The 17,830-nt window shown below is 36.8% G+C and overlaps 1 protein-coding gene across 1 annotated transcript in view; it reads left to right on the plus strand.

The window, feature by feature from the left end:
* The first annotated feature begins 323 nt into the window (after positions 1–323).
* LOC126972052 (exportin-4-like) overlaps positions 324–17,830 on the plus strand; it is a 29,968-nt gene continuing 12,461 nt past the window's right edge. The window contains exons 1-8 of the mRNA XM_050818628.1: positions 324–600; positions 681–959; positions 1,045–1,872; positions 2,921–3,087; positions 4,463–4,630; positions 7,187–7,293; positions 13,036–13,192; positions 15,430–15,586. Of these exons, the coding sequence (XP_050674585.1) occupies positions 550–600; positions 681–959; positions 1,045–1,872; positions 2,921–3,087; positions 4,463–4,630; positions 7,187–7,293; positions 13,036–13,192; positions 15,430–15,586 (1,914 nt within the window). The 5' untranslated portion in view covers positions 324–549. The remainder of the gene's footprint in view (positions 601–680; positions 960–1,044; positions 1,873–2,920; positions 3,088–4,462; positions 4,631–7,186; positions 7,294–13,035; positions 13,193–15,429; positions 15,587–17,830) is intronic.

Below are 17,830 nucleotides of genomic sequence, written 5' to 3' on the forward strand. Positions count from 1 at the left end.
ATGAAACGTGCAGTCATTGATAGATTTACAGATAACGGCAATAATCATGTAGAAAACGGAGATTGCCGAAGCTTACTACGTTTTAAAAGCAACTTTTGCTATTAAACTTAGCCTTAGGATAATACATCGTCACCAATCGCATTATACTGTAATTATTGCTATTTCAAACTTATGTCAAATGACTGCATATTTCATAGTAAACTAAATTTATTTTTTTACTTAGGCAGTCCCGCCTCTAAATACGTAATATTTATATAATCTTTTTTCGCGGGGGCACTTCCGTGCCCCCAGATGAGACGTGCTAACTGGTAGCTATGGTAATTACTAGTTAGTAGGTATCTCCTTTCTAGTCTGTGTTGACAATTGACATCCTTTTGAAAAGTTGAATTAAATTTAATAATAACACAACATATTTCAACTTTTCAAGTTTGAGCTTGGTTGAGCATGGTTAATCTCCCAGAAAATAATAATGAATAAAAATGAGAAAATAAATAAATATTTAATATAGTTTTATAATATAAAATTGGTAAATAATTGAAATAGTCTACAATGGATAATTCTGCTATTCAAACCTTGGAAGCTGCAGCTCAAGTCTTGCTGGTAAATATTATGTATTAAACAATATTGTTCTGGTTTGAGCATAAAAATCTAATAATAAAATACATTATACATTCTTCTAGGCTCCACCAAATTTAGTAAATTCAGAGCAAAGACACCAAGCTGAAAGTGTCTTCATGGAATTCCGAAGTACTAAGAATCCATACCAGCTATGCAGAGAAATTCTTGAGAAGTCTTCTTCAGGCTATGTTTTGTTTGAAGCAACTGGCTTAATAAAATCTGCTTTAGTTAGAGAATGGAATTTACTCTCCGACAGCGATCTATGCTCGCTGCGCGAGTATTTATTAAGTTATTTATTAAGAAGTGATACTCCACCCTTTATAAGAGAGAAGTTGTTACAGGTATAATACTCTCTTATACTCTTACTTACTCTTCATATAATTTAGCTCTTGCAACTACAAATTTTTATCTCTTTTATTATTTTAGACTATTGCTGTTATGATTAAAAGGGGAAGTATAAATGACTCTGGAAGAGAGAGAAAAGCATTACTTGATGAATTGGAAAAGATAATTCTAGGCTCATCAATAGGTCAGCAAAAATTAGCATGTGCTTTAATTCAGGCTATAATGCAAGAATATGCTATAACAGTTAAGTCTGCTGATGTTGGATTGACATGGGAAGTGCATTTCTGGCTCAAGAAATCATTTGAAGCAACTGATTTGAAGCGAATATTTAGATTCACTGTAGGTGTTTTAGAACAAATCGTACGATCTGGAGTCTGTCCTGAAGGAGATCAAGCGATATTGACAAAGCAATTGCTAACCATTGTTGAGTCAGTTTTATGTTGGAGTCATGTGTCACCGTTTTTATCAAAAAGACTCACTGGTGCATTTGAGGCTATTTATGAAAGTGATAGTACACCATTATTAAGACTTAGTTTGAACTGGAAAGACACTATAATGAAGCCAGAACTTATTGCTCTTTTCTTTGAAATATATATGTATGTGAGATTAATCCCAGAACTTGCAAATCCATCTTTGACTTGTCTTGTACAATTAGCAAGCTTAACAGGTGTTGTGGTATCAGAAAGTAATTTAAAGCAGCAGTATTTAGAAAATTATGTTAACAGTTTTATGAGAATGTTGTCAATGATCCAGCCAATAGATAGGGAGATGCTGGGAATATCTGATATTTACAGGAGATTGGTCCAGTTCTTTACACCTCCACTGATAGCAGCCTCCCCTCCTGCATTTCTACAGAATTTAACAACCTACACCTGCTATTGTATTAGAGGTTCAGTGGTTGAAGAAGGTGTAAGTACCCAAGTTTATTGTCTTTTTTTTTTGGTTTAAAAAAGGTTGTGTGTGCTTTTGGTGGTTACATGGTGAAGTTGATGCATATAATATAATGTTACTAATCTCTGTAATATTATCTAATGTTAATCATCTGGACGTGAGGCAGTCCTCCTTAGTGCGGTTTTCAAGGATCTTTCTTCCACATACTACAAAGCTGTGTAATGAACTTCCTTGTGTGGTGTTTCCGGGATGATACAACATGTGTACTGTTGTATTGTCTATGCCACTCACTGGAGTTAAAAATTAGTAACATTTCAACTCATAGCATTGTGTATATGTGTTGTGTTGCAACCCTTTGTATCCATCATCAGTTTTAGCATGATAGGACATTAGACAAAGTCACATGCACAGTTGGTAATATGTATTATCAAAATGAAAATCATCTGGTTTGGTAGTGACAATTTGATCTAAGTCAAACACACCACAAAATAAACTATATTATTTTGTGAATGGATTTGTGGCGTTCCTCCACACTGGTTTTCAAGGGAAATTTTCTTTCCCCCTACAACCAAGCTGCTCTTCCTCTGGTCATACAAGAGGAAGTGGGCCGTGATGGCACATAACATCATGTGATCCAAACACTCGTTTGTCCTCCTATTCCAAAAACAAAACCTATTCAGTAGTGTACTGAGCAGACTGTTTAATTTAAAAATTAGATGATTCCATAGGGCCTTTACCGCTATATGAGCTTATTTTTTTGTAATATGTCTTCTACTTTGGTTGTGAGACTTACTTCATGCTTTGCTTCATTGCCCTTTGGCACATTCTTAGTATAATATTTTTAATTCAGAGCCTAGGCTTAACAGCCATATGTTCTAGCAAATTTGGTGATGTGCTTATGAACATAAAGAACATTAATAAAGTCAGGCACGGTCAGTAATGGCACAAAATTATATTTGATAAATGAATACACCATCAAGTATATAATTATGTAGGAAGTAAAATTTGTAAATAGCTACTACATAAATATTATTCTATTGAAACAACTAATATACAAAAATTTTAGATAAATGAAGACACAGTTTGGAGGGAGGCTCTAAACAAGTTCCTCCACACTTGGAGTTCTCTGGTATGTGATGTGGATGGCTTTACCAATGATACATTGAGGACCCCATGTATTGAAATATTCAACACTTACTTACAATGCAGACTTGCTCCGCCTGATGGCACAAGGTAAAGTAATTTATTATGGAATCAAATAGTGTTAACAATAAATATAGAATAGAAATACATTAACATAACCTAACGAATAACAGATCCCAGTGTAACAAAAATACATATATCAAAGCGGGTGAGAAGCTGCAAAGCATAATTGAATTAATAATATTAATAAAAATCTAACAAAAAAAAGAATAGAGCATAATCTTGACGTAGCGTAGAGACGTCGCTTCATTGTGTGTCTTCTACCGTATTTATCATGGGGTGTGTTCCACCTTCGCACGACACACCACAAGTTAGGATATCATCCCCACCATCTGGATGTGTGGCGGTCTTCCACAGTACGGTTTTCAAGGAGGTTTCTTCCACATACAAAGCTGTGGAATGAACTTCCTTTTGCGGTGTTTCCGGGACGACACGACATGGGTACCTTCAAAAACAGCGCGTACACCTTCCTTAAAGGCCGGTAACGCTCCTGTGATTCATCTGTTGTTGCAAGAGATTGTGGGCGGCGGTGATCACTTAACAACAGGTGACCCGTACGCTCGTTTGTCCTCCTATTCTATAAAAAAAATATCACACAATAAATTACTAACAATATAAACAATGAACTAAACTAGTTAATAATAATAAAATCAATTGAAGCTAAGAATACCATTTTGTAATACTAGTATGACAATTCAATTGTACATAACATTAACTTTTAAGGTAAAGTTATACTTAATAGTACAAAAGGGTTTTTGATTTTCGACTATTGTAAATAGTTGCTCCATTGACAGTACTTTGTGAAATCTTCTTGTTTTGGGGTGCCACAGGCCAAGTGTCGAGACGGCAAACAACTTTTCCTTGTGTTGTGCATTAAACTGGTACAATAACAGCAATAAATGCCTGCATATGACTTTATTAATGCCTGTATCTGCAGATGTTTGCACAGGATGCGGGCTAGATTTTTGTTACGACAACAGTGCCTATTTCTGCCGTGAAGCAGTATTGTGTAAACATTACTGTGTTTCAGTCTGAAGTGCGCCATAGCTAGTGAATTTACTAGGCTAATGGGATGATGTTGTGCCGCTCAGATATTTTTAATCTTTCAAGGATCTTGAGCGGCACTGCATTGTAATGGGCAGGGCGTATCGTTTCGTTCCTTAGCGTAATAAAAGTTTACACAGTACTTAAGGTTAATTTTAAAATAATTGCTTGTCTGTCGAGACTATTCTGTAACTGTTGCATTCATTTTTATGGGAATTTAAATGCTTTGCTATGTACAATATAGGGTGTAATTAAGGTGAATCAGTTTCAATAAATAATAGGTAGATGGGTTTTGACTTTACAATTTGAATGTTAATCACAATTTCACAAAAAGCTTTTTTCTTCCTTACCTTCTTTACAGGGGAACGGAAAGCAATGATGGCTGTGCAGATGATATAAATGAAGATATACAAGAAGATGAAAGAACTCTACATTGCAATGTATTGCTCACCATCGGGTCCATTGCCAGAAAGGCAACTGCTCATTGCTGTCATGTCCTATACACTCTACTCACCGATAGGAGTAAAAAGTGAGATTAATTTGATAATATTTTATACATAACTAGGTGACCCAGCAAATGTTGTATTGCCTTATAGTGATAAAAAAAATGAATAATTAATATTTTTGGGGTATAAAAAATAGATGACGACTGATTCTCAGACCTACCAAATATATCGTAGATACATTACATTTATCGTACTACAATTATTCTATTCGATTGCCATCTTGCAAACCTGTTCCATGCACAGAACCCAACCCTGCGGAACAGAATTATATAAAATCGCGATACAAAAATAGTTATTGTTCGTAGAAGGGTGAAAATTTGAAATTGTATGTATTTTTCTATGCTGAATCATAGTAAAATAAAAAAAAATTAAACAAAATATTTAGGCGTGGGTTACTCTTATTATTTAGGGGTATGAAAAATAAATGTTGGCCGATTCTCATACCTACCTGATATGCACACAAAATTTCATACAAGTCGTTTCGGAGGACTTTGGTAACAAACACAGGCACACGAGAATTTTATATATTAGCCCCCTTATACATAATGGTCCGCTAACTTAAAACAGCCGCTAAGGAGTGTTGTTTCTCATTCTGACTTAGGTCAATAGAAGAAGACAGAGTGAGAATTAGCAATGCAATAAGTTAGCAGACTATTATGAATAAGGGGGTAGATATACAGCAACACATACTTGTATTATGCAAAGCGTAAGCTGGCATACAGACAACTCAGTTCAGTGCAGGATACAGCAGAGCTGGGTACGTTGTGCCTGTGCATGCACAACGCGCGCATGTGCGGCGCGCACCTTCCCTGCACCATTTTGTTTTGCTGGCACAGATTTTCGCACGAAGCGTGCACATTTTACAAAATTTAATGTCAATCATGCATTGACGTACAATAAATAACTAGACTCCAAATCGTCTATTAAAGGTTGTCAAAAAAAAATCCGAGCGGCGTGGTATACCTATAATTATTACGTATACATTTACACAGTTGTCTAACAACAACTGATAAAAATAGGCCAGGAATATTAGTTTATTATGCGTGACAACCTACATCTTACACTCGCTATTTGTATGACACTTTGTGTTCGTGTGCGTGCATTGCTCAAAATAGACGTTAGTTCTAAACTTAATTTTTTCGTCGTTTTCATAGCTGTCATAGTCTATCTAGACGTATAACTGATCTAAGACAGAAAATATTAAAACATTCATTCAAATTAACACCTTACTTCGTGGCAGTGATATTCAAAGTCTATTGTATAAAACTCTGCCTAGTAGACGCGTAGGCAGAGTTTTGCTTCAGACAGTTTTTGTGATTGTGAGTCTAATTGTTTATTGTAGGTACGTCAATGCAATGATAGAACATTTCATTGAATTAGCTCGTTGCAAACTTTGCATTGCAGACATTTTCATAGATTCATCCAGAGTATTCGACAGTGACCGCGTATAGACTATTTTCTTTTTTAAGCGATTCCTCTCAGTTCTGGGATTAGAATTACCAACTTTTATTTGCAATTATTTCGCATCAATTCCTTCTCATGCAGATCTCTCATTGAATTCTGAGTGTTTTCGGAGGCTATTTACCACAATTCGACGTCTACTGTGCGCCTACTTTGCGTGTTAATGGCAAGGAGCTCAACCTTTTTAGGTTTCAATAGACCACGCTGACCCAGTCCAGAGTTGTTCAACTTCACACAGAACCTTTGAATTTCTTCTCAGGTAGGTTCCTCAGGATGCTTCCCTTCGCTACAAGTGACGAATAAACGTATAAATTTTATGAATAAGAAAACACATTGGGACTTTCTAGAATGCCAATCGGTGAGAATCGGTTTAGAATTTACTTGTCCTACCGCCTAGCATTGTTATTCTTATCAAACTATCGCACCGTAGTAGAATATGTGAGCGGGGATTTTTTTTTATGAAAATAAGGGGAGAGACGAGCAAGACGTTCAGCTGATACGCCCTGCTCGCCTATTACAATGAAGTGCCGCTCAGGAATATTGAAAAACCCAAAAATTCTCAGCGGCACTACAACTGCGCTCGTCACCTTGAGACATAGATGTCAAGTCTCATTTGCCCAGTAATTTCACTAACTACGGCCCCTTCAGGCCGAAACACAGTAATGTTTACAATTTACTGCTTCACGGTAGAAATAGGCGCCGTTGTGGTACCCATAATCTAGCCAGCATCCGGTGCAAAGAAGCCTCCCACTGGATTCTCTTGGCGAGTGTTTCTGACAGCCAAGCGGGCATCGCTCAGCGATTATTATCTCTCACAGATCTTGTCACTGCAACAAACGCAAGTCCGGCAGTGTGAACCGTTCGCAATCAAATATTAATATGTATCTCTTTTATTCACACAGGATCCGTATCAGTTGTACATGAGCAAGAAAATAGTTGATATAATTATTCCATTTTGTAATATAATAACTTTGATAAGCGGTACATTTACCCTATAAATTTGTGCAGTCAATCTAATTTCATCCAAATTTTTTTAACTCTTAAGGTTATGCGTTAAAAATGGTTCATATTAGTTGTTAATTATTACAAAATATACTAATGTTTGGTTTCATTTCCAGATTAGAGGCTCAACTTCAGTTAATGCACGCGGGAAAGATACCCATTGGTTCCAGTGATCAGCTGGTGTCTTTGTTTGAAGATCTTCACTGGATTGTCATGATTACTGGTATGGTGAAAGAATTTACTTGCTTCCAATGCACATACGCATGCGCGTTATAAAAAAATGATGAGAGTGATATTTTAAGATGCGCGCGCATCACTGTAACACAAAAGTGAGGGGTGAAGTTGGTTCCTAATATTTTCTGACGTTTGCGACATTGGTTATTTTGTTTTGGTTTCTTCGTCCATTATTAGGATAGGCAAAGGGTTCAAGCCCGAACAGCCGTATTTGTTATTTAATAATTAATTGTCAAAGCCATCGTTGCAAGATTTTTACAATTTTGTACTTTCTACAAACGTAGAATAGCACGAGGGATAAATAATTTTAAGGATTTTTGCTTTGTATTACAGCTGTAGAATAAATTATGATTAATATTCAATGATAGACCAGCTACAGCTGCTGGAGGGAGGTACCTGAATACTATAGTATATTCTTCTTCTTCTCAATCGTTCACTCTTGTCAGAGTGGTCGTGGTTGCCAAGATGACGCAACATTAGTCGCCGTTGGTCTCCACGGTTATGGGTCGCACTGCCTCCCTCGCGCTGCTCCTCTCCTTTTGACGGTTTGCAGCATTACGGGAGCACTCCACAACAGGTGTCTGGGTCACTGTTTTGATAAGGTCCGTCCATCGTGTGGGTGAGCGTGCTCTCGCTCTTTTCCCCTCCACCTTCCCCTGCACTATCAACCGCTCAATCGATCCTTCATTTCTGGAGATGTGACCAAAGAACTTCAGAATTCGTAGTTGCACAGTCGACGATAGCCTTTCTTTTATCTTCAGTTCTTTTAAGATGGAATTGTTGATTCAGAAAGCCGTCCAAGGGATCTTCAGGAGTCGTCTCCAACACCACATCTCTAAGGCATCAATTTTGCGGCGGTCTTGAAGTCTAGGGGACCAGGTTTCAGCCCCGTAGAGGAAGATTGGAAACACAAGAAACCTCATAAGTCGAATCTTGGTGGTTTTGGTGACCTTCTGTCCTTCCGGATCTTATTGAGCTTCTCTACCGCAGATCTGGTTATAGCACATCGCCTTCGGATTTCCAGCTCGCAACCTCCGGTATTGGAGATAGTAGAACCAAAATAGGTGTAGGTTGGCACCACCTCACAGTTAGCAATGTGTTGAAATTCTACCCTGTTGTTATTTACGCGGTCTACTATCATCATCTTGGTTTTAACTCTGTTGATGGCCAGTCCGAATTCAAAGCTGGTTATTTCCAAACGTGTTAGTAGTTCTTCAATATCCTCTATAGTATATTAAAAGGCATAAAAGGCATAAAATTTATCTTCTCAAAATTGATTCCTTTAGAATTCTTTTTGATGTCATTCGTTACATACTAGCTACTACTATCGCTTCGAAAACAAATGGCGCTCTGAGAGAGAAGAAGTGGCGCAAGAAACTCTATATATCTCTCATTATAATACAAGTGAGCTAAATTGCTCATTATATGAGGCTGTGGGTTGCAGCTCGATCCGGAGGCGAGGGTGTAAATCAGCTGAGTGTCTAGTGAGCAAGTTGCTCACGAGTTTCATAAGCACTTTTTCAATACATTCGCGAGGAAAAAGCAAACATGTATGGCATAGATCGTTCAAACATAATTTAAAATTATTTGAAATGGCGCGCCAGTTTTTTTAAGTGTTTTGTACATACGCGATAAATGTATGGCGATTGATTACATACAAACGCATATATTTTATAACAAATTATTGTGAATTATAAATAATTTGATTATAATAAATGTTTTTTCGACATAATTAGGTACACATTTATTTATTCCAAAATGTAATTGGATTTTCAGCGGTATATAAAACTGTATTACCCGGTTAAATTGAACGTCGCACGCCGTAAAAAAAAAGTAGGTTATTCGATATCCCCGCCATTTTTCTTCGATATTTTTATTGTTTTGTTTACAAAAAATGAGCGATTCATTTTAAACGCTGCAAAAGAACATTATATTCGAGTGAATTTTAATTATTGTAATACAAAATGTAAATTACTACTAAAATAAATAATTGTTTCATTAATACTTAGTTTATTTGTATATAATCAGTAATGAATGATATTAGGTTACTACTAGGACTGGTGTTTTAATGTTAGCAGTAAGCTAACTGTTCCAGAATCTTTTAGAGGATTCATATTCTGGGTGTAGATAAAGTCTTGTATGCAACTGTTGATAATTAGGTATTAAAACACTCATGTGACACTATTATCCACATTATAAATCCACATTCGTGTTTTAATACCCCTTATTACACAACAGTTGCATAAATAACTATAAATTTGTAGGGATAATTCTATTACACACTAGTGTGTAATATTATTATGCACGCGTGTGTTATAGTTCGGTTTGTGGCACTAAGAACGATGTAATAAGGCTCAATTTACGAGCAAGTGTGATGAAATAGTATATTTTAATACAGTTGCTCAAAAAGTTGCGTATTGCAGGGACTGGTGGGCTATTACATACTCGGGCTTTCGCTTTACCTCTTCCGAACTCGTGCATTCTCTTTCCCAACTGTCAAAAATATGTCAGATCATAGAAAAAACCACGAAGTTTTTACAAAAAAAAAAATCATACAAGTTTTTATGATTCATGCAAATATTTCTAAAAAGAAGCTACTGATTTGTTTCAATATCAGATTTAATGATTTGATTCAATGAGTTAGATAGGTTTCATTTCTTATAACTTTTATAAGCGTTTATAATGTTTTTATTATTCTATTAAATTGCTTATTTTTTTCGCAACTGTATTAAATATTGTTGTTGTTTGCCAACTTGTTCCAACTGTCAACCCACACCTTCGGCTGCGCCTCGGCTCGGGTAGACATTTGTCGTTACTCTTTGCGATGACCGGCTTTCCGCACTCGTAATCAATAAACTCAACTAACTAATCATTTGTTTCTTATAAAAGTTATAATTCACATATACATTGAAATTGGTACAGTTTTTTATAGTAACTGGGGAAGTTTTAGGTTGCATATTTACTAGACAAACTATTATTAATTTCGTATGATTGTTCATGTATATTTGTCAAAGGTGTAATTATACAATGGCGTTTGGTAGTTGATGGAATTTGATCTGATGAATTATCATTATTAACGAAGGTAGATCGACGAACGTTCTCTTCAGTATTGTCATGTAAAGGAGACGGACTGGACTTTAAATCAATGGATTGTGTGATTTTTTTCCCAGTTTTTAGTTTTTGTCTGACTTCCAACCCGCTTTAAGGACGTCAAATTGTGGCTCCTGAATCTGCGAATACTTTAGCAGAGTTTCTTCTGAAGCTATGCCCAGTATAATTGAAAGCATCCGGCAAACCAAGATACGTAGCTATTTCTTTTGGCATATTACCAAATTTGTTTATCCCGATTGCTTGAGCTGTACACTTCCCTTTTTGATAATTTTGGAATAAACGGTCGGCTTTTGCTTTTTGGGACCGCTGATTCTCTAAGGAAATCACCTTCAACAACCAAGCTTCTCGGTATCTTATTTTTTATATTCGGAATCTTGATTAGTAGCATTTTTCCATGAGCTTCAATATCTCTTAAAGTAATATTGGATAACTCCTCTCTGCGGTAAGCTCCAACAACGCCAAAAATCAGCGCAACCTACAAAAAAAGGGGTTTGATTAATCTTTTTTAAAATAATATATTCACTGTATTATGCTATTTCATAAACTGAATTCAAATTCAAATATTTTTATTCAAAATAGGATTTAAAATCACTTATTGAACGTCAAAATCTACCACCCATTCAAAAGAGACTGCCTCAGACCTGAGAAGAATGGGCGCAAGAAACTCAGCGGGCTTTTTTTTAAATATAAAATATGGATTACAATGTAATATCGTACAATAAACATTTATAATTAAAGAGCCTGAGGGTGTTCGCTTTATTCCCAGTCCGTGGTGTCATTAAGAAAATCGTTTATGCTATAATAACCTTTCCCACACAAACGTTTTTTAACAATTCTTTTAAATTTCGTAACACATTTGTTTTGTACATTTTCTGGGATCATATTGTAGAAGCATATACATCGCCCAACAAAAGACTTACTAACTCGACCCAACCGAGTAGTAGGCACAACAAGTTTATGTTTGTTCCTCGTGTTAACATTATGAATGTCACAGTTTCTAGAAAATTCCTCAATGTGCTTATGAACATACAAAACATTATCAAAAATGTATTGAGAAGCAACAGTCAAAATGTTTATTTCTTTAAATTTTTCTCTTAATGATTCTTTATGACCTAGGTTATAAATCGCGCGAATAGCCCTCTTCTGCAGCACAAAGATAATATTAATATCGGCCGCACTGCCCCATAACAATATACCATAGGACATAATACTATGAAAATAACTAAAGTATACTAATCTCGCCGTATCTATGCCAGCTAACCGTCTAATTTTCTTAACCGCATATGCTGCAGAACTAAGCCTATTCGCCAATCCTTCAATATGGGGGCCCCACTGCAATTTGGAATCAAGAGTAATGCCAAGAAATATAGCAGATTCCACTGGTTTTACCACCTCTCCATTTAATAAAATATTCGCATCTACATTTTTGACATTTAGCGCGGTGAATTTAATATATTTGGTTTTATGATTATTTAACAATAAGTTATTGGCGCTAAACCAGTACACGATGTCAGATAGAGCATTGTTTACTTCGTCATATAAAACTTGCCTTCGTTTCACTTTGAATATAAGTGAAGTGTCATCCGCAAACAATGTGTTGTGTTTGTGTTTGAAACCACCTTGTGTTTTTTTTCTACAAGGTTAGGTAGATCATTTATATAAATTAGGAAGAGGAAGGGTCCAAGAATAGACCCAAAAAATACTAAAGAAAAACATAAGTATTTATTAATAAGTTACCTTTATGGCTAAATGTTAATATTTTCGACTTTTAGTTGTAAAACCGTCTGATTGTCGTTTTAAGAAAGCATTTAGTCTTGGGTATTCACTTATATCCACGTTGTTCCTTATTTGCAGTACACTTTTTATCATCGAAAACCTTGACCATAACGTAGAAGGTTTTATTATTGCTGAGAATTCGTAAAAGTATGCCAACATAACATTTTCTGAAAAACTATTTGCTTTTTTCTCTTCTCTCCACGCAATAACTACGTCGTACGTAGCGACTTTTTGACTTTTCCGGTAAGATGTTCTCCAAAGCATTTTGTGCAATTATACTGAGTTCCGGTGGGGTTAATTCAGATAAAATAAAATCGAAATTACTCATTTTGTGCAAAAACAACTAAACTCCCAAAGATTTTTTTTGGAAAATGGCGCCAACCGTAAAAGAATATAAGCAGAGATTTTTTTTTGTTTTCTTCGCCCATTCTGGGTAGACAAAGGGAACTATTCCCATACAGCCAAGTTTTCAGTAGTTTTTTTTATTGATATGAAATGAAAATGAAATTAATGAGGTGAAATGAAATGAAACATATTAATTTCAAACATTGAATCAAATCATTAAATCAACTAAAACAAATTAGTAGTAGCTTCTTTTTAGAAATATTAGCATGAACCATAAAAACTTCTATGAATTTTTTTGGGTAAAAACTTCGTGGTTGGTTTTTCTTTTTAATAGACATTATTTTGACAGTTAGGAAAGGGAACGCACGAGTTCGGAAAAGGTAAAGAAAAAGCTCGAGTATGTAATAGCCCACATCCTGAACGCTATACGTCACTGCAATATGCCACTTTTTGAGGAACTGTATTAAAAAAGTATTAACTATACTTGTATAAATTTTAGGTCATTTTATCGCAATTGACTGTACAGAAGGAGAGATTGTGACGATACAACCAGATATAGTAGAACACAGTAAATCCCAGAATGCCAATGTTGAGGCATCATTACGTTATCTTATTGGTGAAAGTACAAACTCGGAAAATGTGGATCCTATTATAATGTAAGTTTTGCTTCATATGTTGTGTTTAATTTATATAGCTTCCCGTATTTCTTAGTTGAAAATATTAAATTAATTTAAATAATCCATTCATGTTAAGTGCCTCTTGTACGCCGATGATCAAGCCATTTTTTCATCATCGGTAAATGAGTTGCAACAATTTATGGACTGCTTGAACGGGAGCTTTAAAGAGAGAGGTTTGAAAGTAAATGCAAGAAAGACGAAAGTGATGGTATTTGAGAAGGATGAAAGGTTGACTGGGTGTACTATCACGATTGAAGATGAAAGGGTAGAACAAGTTACAGAATTCGTATATTTGGGTAGCATGTTTACAAGAGACGGAAGATATGAAGGTGATATTGAAAGGAGAGTGACTGCGGGAAATTGTGTGAATGGAGCGCTGCATGCCTTTATAAACGGTCAGACTGTGCCAATAGAAGCGCGAATGGCTGTACATAATGGAGTGCTTGTCGCCACGTTAATGTATGGAAGTGAGAGTTGGGTATGGCAGAAGAAGCATAAAAGCAGAATTAACGCAGTTGAGATGCGATCACTGCGTAGTATGTGTGGGGTAAGAGTGACTGATAGAATTCCGAATGCGGTAATACGAGCGCGCTGTGGTTTGAAAGAGGATGTTGTGACAAGGAATGAAAATGGAATGCTGAAATGGTTTGGACACGTGGAGCGAATGAGTGAAGAAAGAATGACGCATCAAATATATAAGGCAAGTGTGTTTGGGGCAAGTCCGTCGCGGGAGACCTCTTAGAACATTCGTCGACCAAATTGGGGACGTTTTAAGAAAAGCAGACGTCCGAAGCACCCGCAACCGGCGAGCATGTGAAAAGAGTAATGAATGTAGAGGAAGCGTGTGAGCCTTGTAAGGATAGAAGCAAATGGCGTTCTATTGTCTCTGCCTACCCCGACGGGAACAAGGCGTGAGTGTGTGTATGTGTGTATGTAATCCATTCATTGTTAATGTTAAAAAAATAGAAGTTTGATGGTATATATTTTTACTGAATCATATATTACAATAAAATAGTTATTGTTAACTCTGTCCAGGCTATGGGGGGTAGAAGTAAACAAAATGATCATATAAGGGAGCAAAGTTGAAAAAGTTTCCACGATGGCGCTAGTGTAGGCACAGGGTATGGTATGAATGTAGCAATTGTAGATGAATTGATGTATGTCGAGTTAAAATTTTAATATTACTGTCGACTAAACTCTAAAGACTAAATTATTGAAAATTTCAACAACTTGCGTTGCACAAAATAATGTATATAACCCTAAAGAATTATTATAGCGAAACTTGCACCTAGAGTGATGTTATTTCGTAAATTGTGAATAGTACGCTTATTGATTTATAAACATTTAATTTTATGAAAAAGTAAGTGTATAACAGAACACTTATGGGAAAAATTTCAGTTGTAAAAAAATTGGCGCTTCTTTTAAGATTTACTCTTATGTGGCGTCTCCCTAATTTAATGCATGACGGAAATACTTCATATACACAGATGATTCTCCTTACCTATGCCCTCCATAGTCCAAATATAAGAAGCGATGTAAAGAAGGTTAGTGAAAGAACATGATAGAGATACAGAAAGTGTTTTATGTAATGTTCCAAATTTGCCTATTTTCTCGTACAGGCCAAAAAGTCACAGGTCAACCAACGATATCGGTATGAATGTTTTGACAAACGAGCGTGATGTCAATTGAGGTAAATTGGCGGTATTTTTGGGTAAAAATAAAAAATTTGAATAATATGCGTGGAATATCTTGCAACAGATTTTTTTCTTAGAGTAGCTTTAGGAAAATTCCAAAGCGAGTTTTTTTATTGGTGACCAATCTTTCTTCTTTCTAAACTGAATATCACAATAGGATGTGTGCATGTAACTTATGCTAAGATCATTTTTTTAAATCTATTATTATTGATTATATCTTAAATAGCTTTTCCCTATTAAGTATTTGATGAATAAAAAATATTGATGTAAGTATGTGGATCTGATACATTTAATTAAATATTTAAAATATTGTCTTTTAAATAAAACACTATTGAAATAATTAAAACGCGTGTAATTCTAACTGTCTTTTTACATTAAATTTATCGTGGAAGTTACGCTTTTATTATTATTTTAGTTAACCCGATGTTTCAAGACTTTGCCAGATAACTTTTCAGGGGGACAGCCCCCCTTTTATTTAATCCTTTAAAAAGTGTTAAAAGACTATGTTAAATTTGACTGTAGGTTGGTTGGTGAGATATTCAGGATAAGCTCGTACGAATGTGCGGCACTAGACGCCGGTCTCGGATCTGTGTTCAGCCCGGAGCTATCTGCCAGTGTGTCGTGGTTGCTCAAGATTTGGTCAAATTCCTACTTAGCGCCGCAAACACAAATCGCTGAGGTAATTTTACCAACTATCAACTTGTATGTTATACTTATGTCAAATACTCGATGCCCGCGGAGCTCTATTTTGTGTATGTATGTATGTTGATGGAAACGTTGCCTGTCCAATGTTTTCTGACCTTTTTCCAAGTAACGCACGTATATGTTCTGAGCGGGCCAAAAAGGAGAGTAATGCCTTTTTATACCGACAGCTTCCGGCGCCGCGGGCACTTAGTGATATTTGTGTTGTGAAATTGACATTATATTAAGTTCTGTTTCGGAAGAGGAGAACAAATGATCGTACGGGTCACCTGATGTTAAGTGATCACCGCCTGCCTTTTAGAAAAGGCAACCGTTAGCGTGATATTGTGATTTCAAAATTGTAGATTTCTTTAACTTTAACTTCAGAGAGAGTTCAGTTCCGAGCGCGCTCGGTAACGTACATGCTCACTGAACTTACGAATATAATTTATATTCGCGATCTGCGCGGCAACCGCCGCTGCACGCTATTATGACTATGAGTTCCGAAAAACTCATAGCCAATGAATTGCTGGCATTCCTTCAGCACGCAATTGATACTATGGACGAGATCAGCATCATCCAGATCTGTGCATCAAATTTCAAGAGTGAGGAGATCATCAACGCCAAGACGCTCCTGTACGAGGTTTTGATGAAAACCGACGAGATCCCGTCCCGCAGGAGGGATGAAAGGGGAGAGAGAAGTCTTTAAGACATGATAAATCTCCTGAAGGTGACAGATCCTGACGTCCGTCTTTCGTGGCAAGGAACTTGAATAAGTTACCGCCCGTCACCTTCGACCATGTCGGCGTCACCAGATTGCTGAAGGACATCACAAACCTCAAGGCAGGCCTGGCAGAAGTAGTGTAGAAATTAGAGGCATCTCAGAACATCATCAGGGATCTGTAAGCTGAAGTTGCGACTTTGCGCAACAATACTGTTGTAAGTAGGTCAATGGAGGCCAATAACATCAACACACGACGTGGGGCTTGCATTGCTTCGCCAGCGAGTTTTGAATCAGCGGAATTCGACTCGACACCGGCCGCTGTGCCCGCACGTGTAAGCGGTCATGTACTTGCCGCCCGTCCCTCACCTCCTCCCCTCTCGGAGGTGTCGCCTGCTGTCGTTACGTCAACACCTCAACGTGACTATGTTGCTGCCATCCGCCAGCAACCCAGAAAGTGCTGAGGACAGAAAGTGGAAGCGGGCACGCCCTCAACGAACCCGCTTGTAGAACTGTGTCGAAGGGTCTGACCGACAAGGATGGCTTCATTAAGGTGGAGCGGAAGAAGAGACCTCCTAGTCATAACCAACATGGCACAGCACCGATAGGACAGAACCAGCTCCTGCGTCCCGTAATCCCAGCGACGTATATTTACGTCTCTCGCTTTCACCACACCACTAAGGCATCCGACATTGTTCAGTACTTGGTGGAAAAGACAAGGTTCCGGTTGGGAGTCGAAAAGTTGGTGGCGCGTCACGCAGTAGACTTCAACTCTTTTGTTGTTCGCGTTCCGACAGAACATATATCAACCTTCCTGGACGTGCAGCTGTGGCGGAAGGGGGTCGTGTTCCGCAAATATCGCGGACGCCGCCGACCGCCGGAACCTACCAAATCCGCGCCTCACATCGCCGCGAAAATGTAGATTTAAGTTATATATCATATGTATGTTAGACTATAAGGTATTTATTTATGGGCCTTGTAGCCTGAAATAAAGCAATTATTATTAAACAAAGTAAAAGTTATATAAAGTTAGCTGGTATTGCACAGGGTTCAGTATTGGGACCCATGTTAGGTATATCTAATATTCACAGCAGATCTGCCTGAGACTATTAGAGTCACCACAGCCAGCTTGGTATTAACAAACTGAAAACAATAAAGCTCGTGACAGCTCTTAAATGAGTTCACATAATTACGTTAAACATCCTTTCTTCTTTCAGATTATGAAATATAAATGGCTTTAATAGTTATTTATGCAACTGTTGTGTAATAAGGTGTATTAAAACACGAATGTGGATTTATCACACGAGGTGAAGCCGAGTTTGATAATAGTATCACATGAGTGTTTTAATACCTAATTATCAACAGTTGCATACAAGACTTTATCTACACCCAGAATATGAATCTTCTAAAAGATTCTGGAACAGTTAGCTTACTGCTAACATTAAAACACCCGTCCTAGTAGTAACTTAAAATCATTCATTACTGATTATATACAAATAAAGTAAGTATTAATGAAACAAT

The sequence above is a fragment of the Leptidea sinapis genome, chromosome 25 (assembly GCF_905404315.1).
Source record: "Leptidea sinapis chromosome 25, ilLepSina1.1, whole genome shotgun sequence".
Classification (NCBI taxonomy): Eukaryota; Metazoa; Arthropoda; class Insecta; order Lepidoptera; family Pieridae; genus Leptidea; species Leptidea sinapis.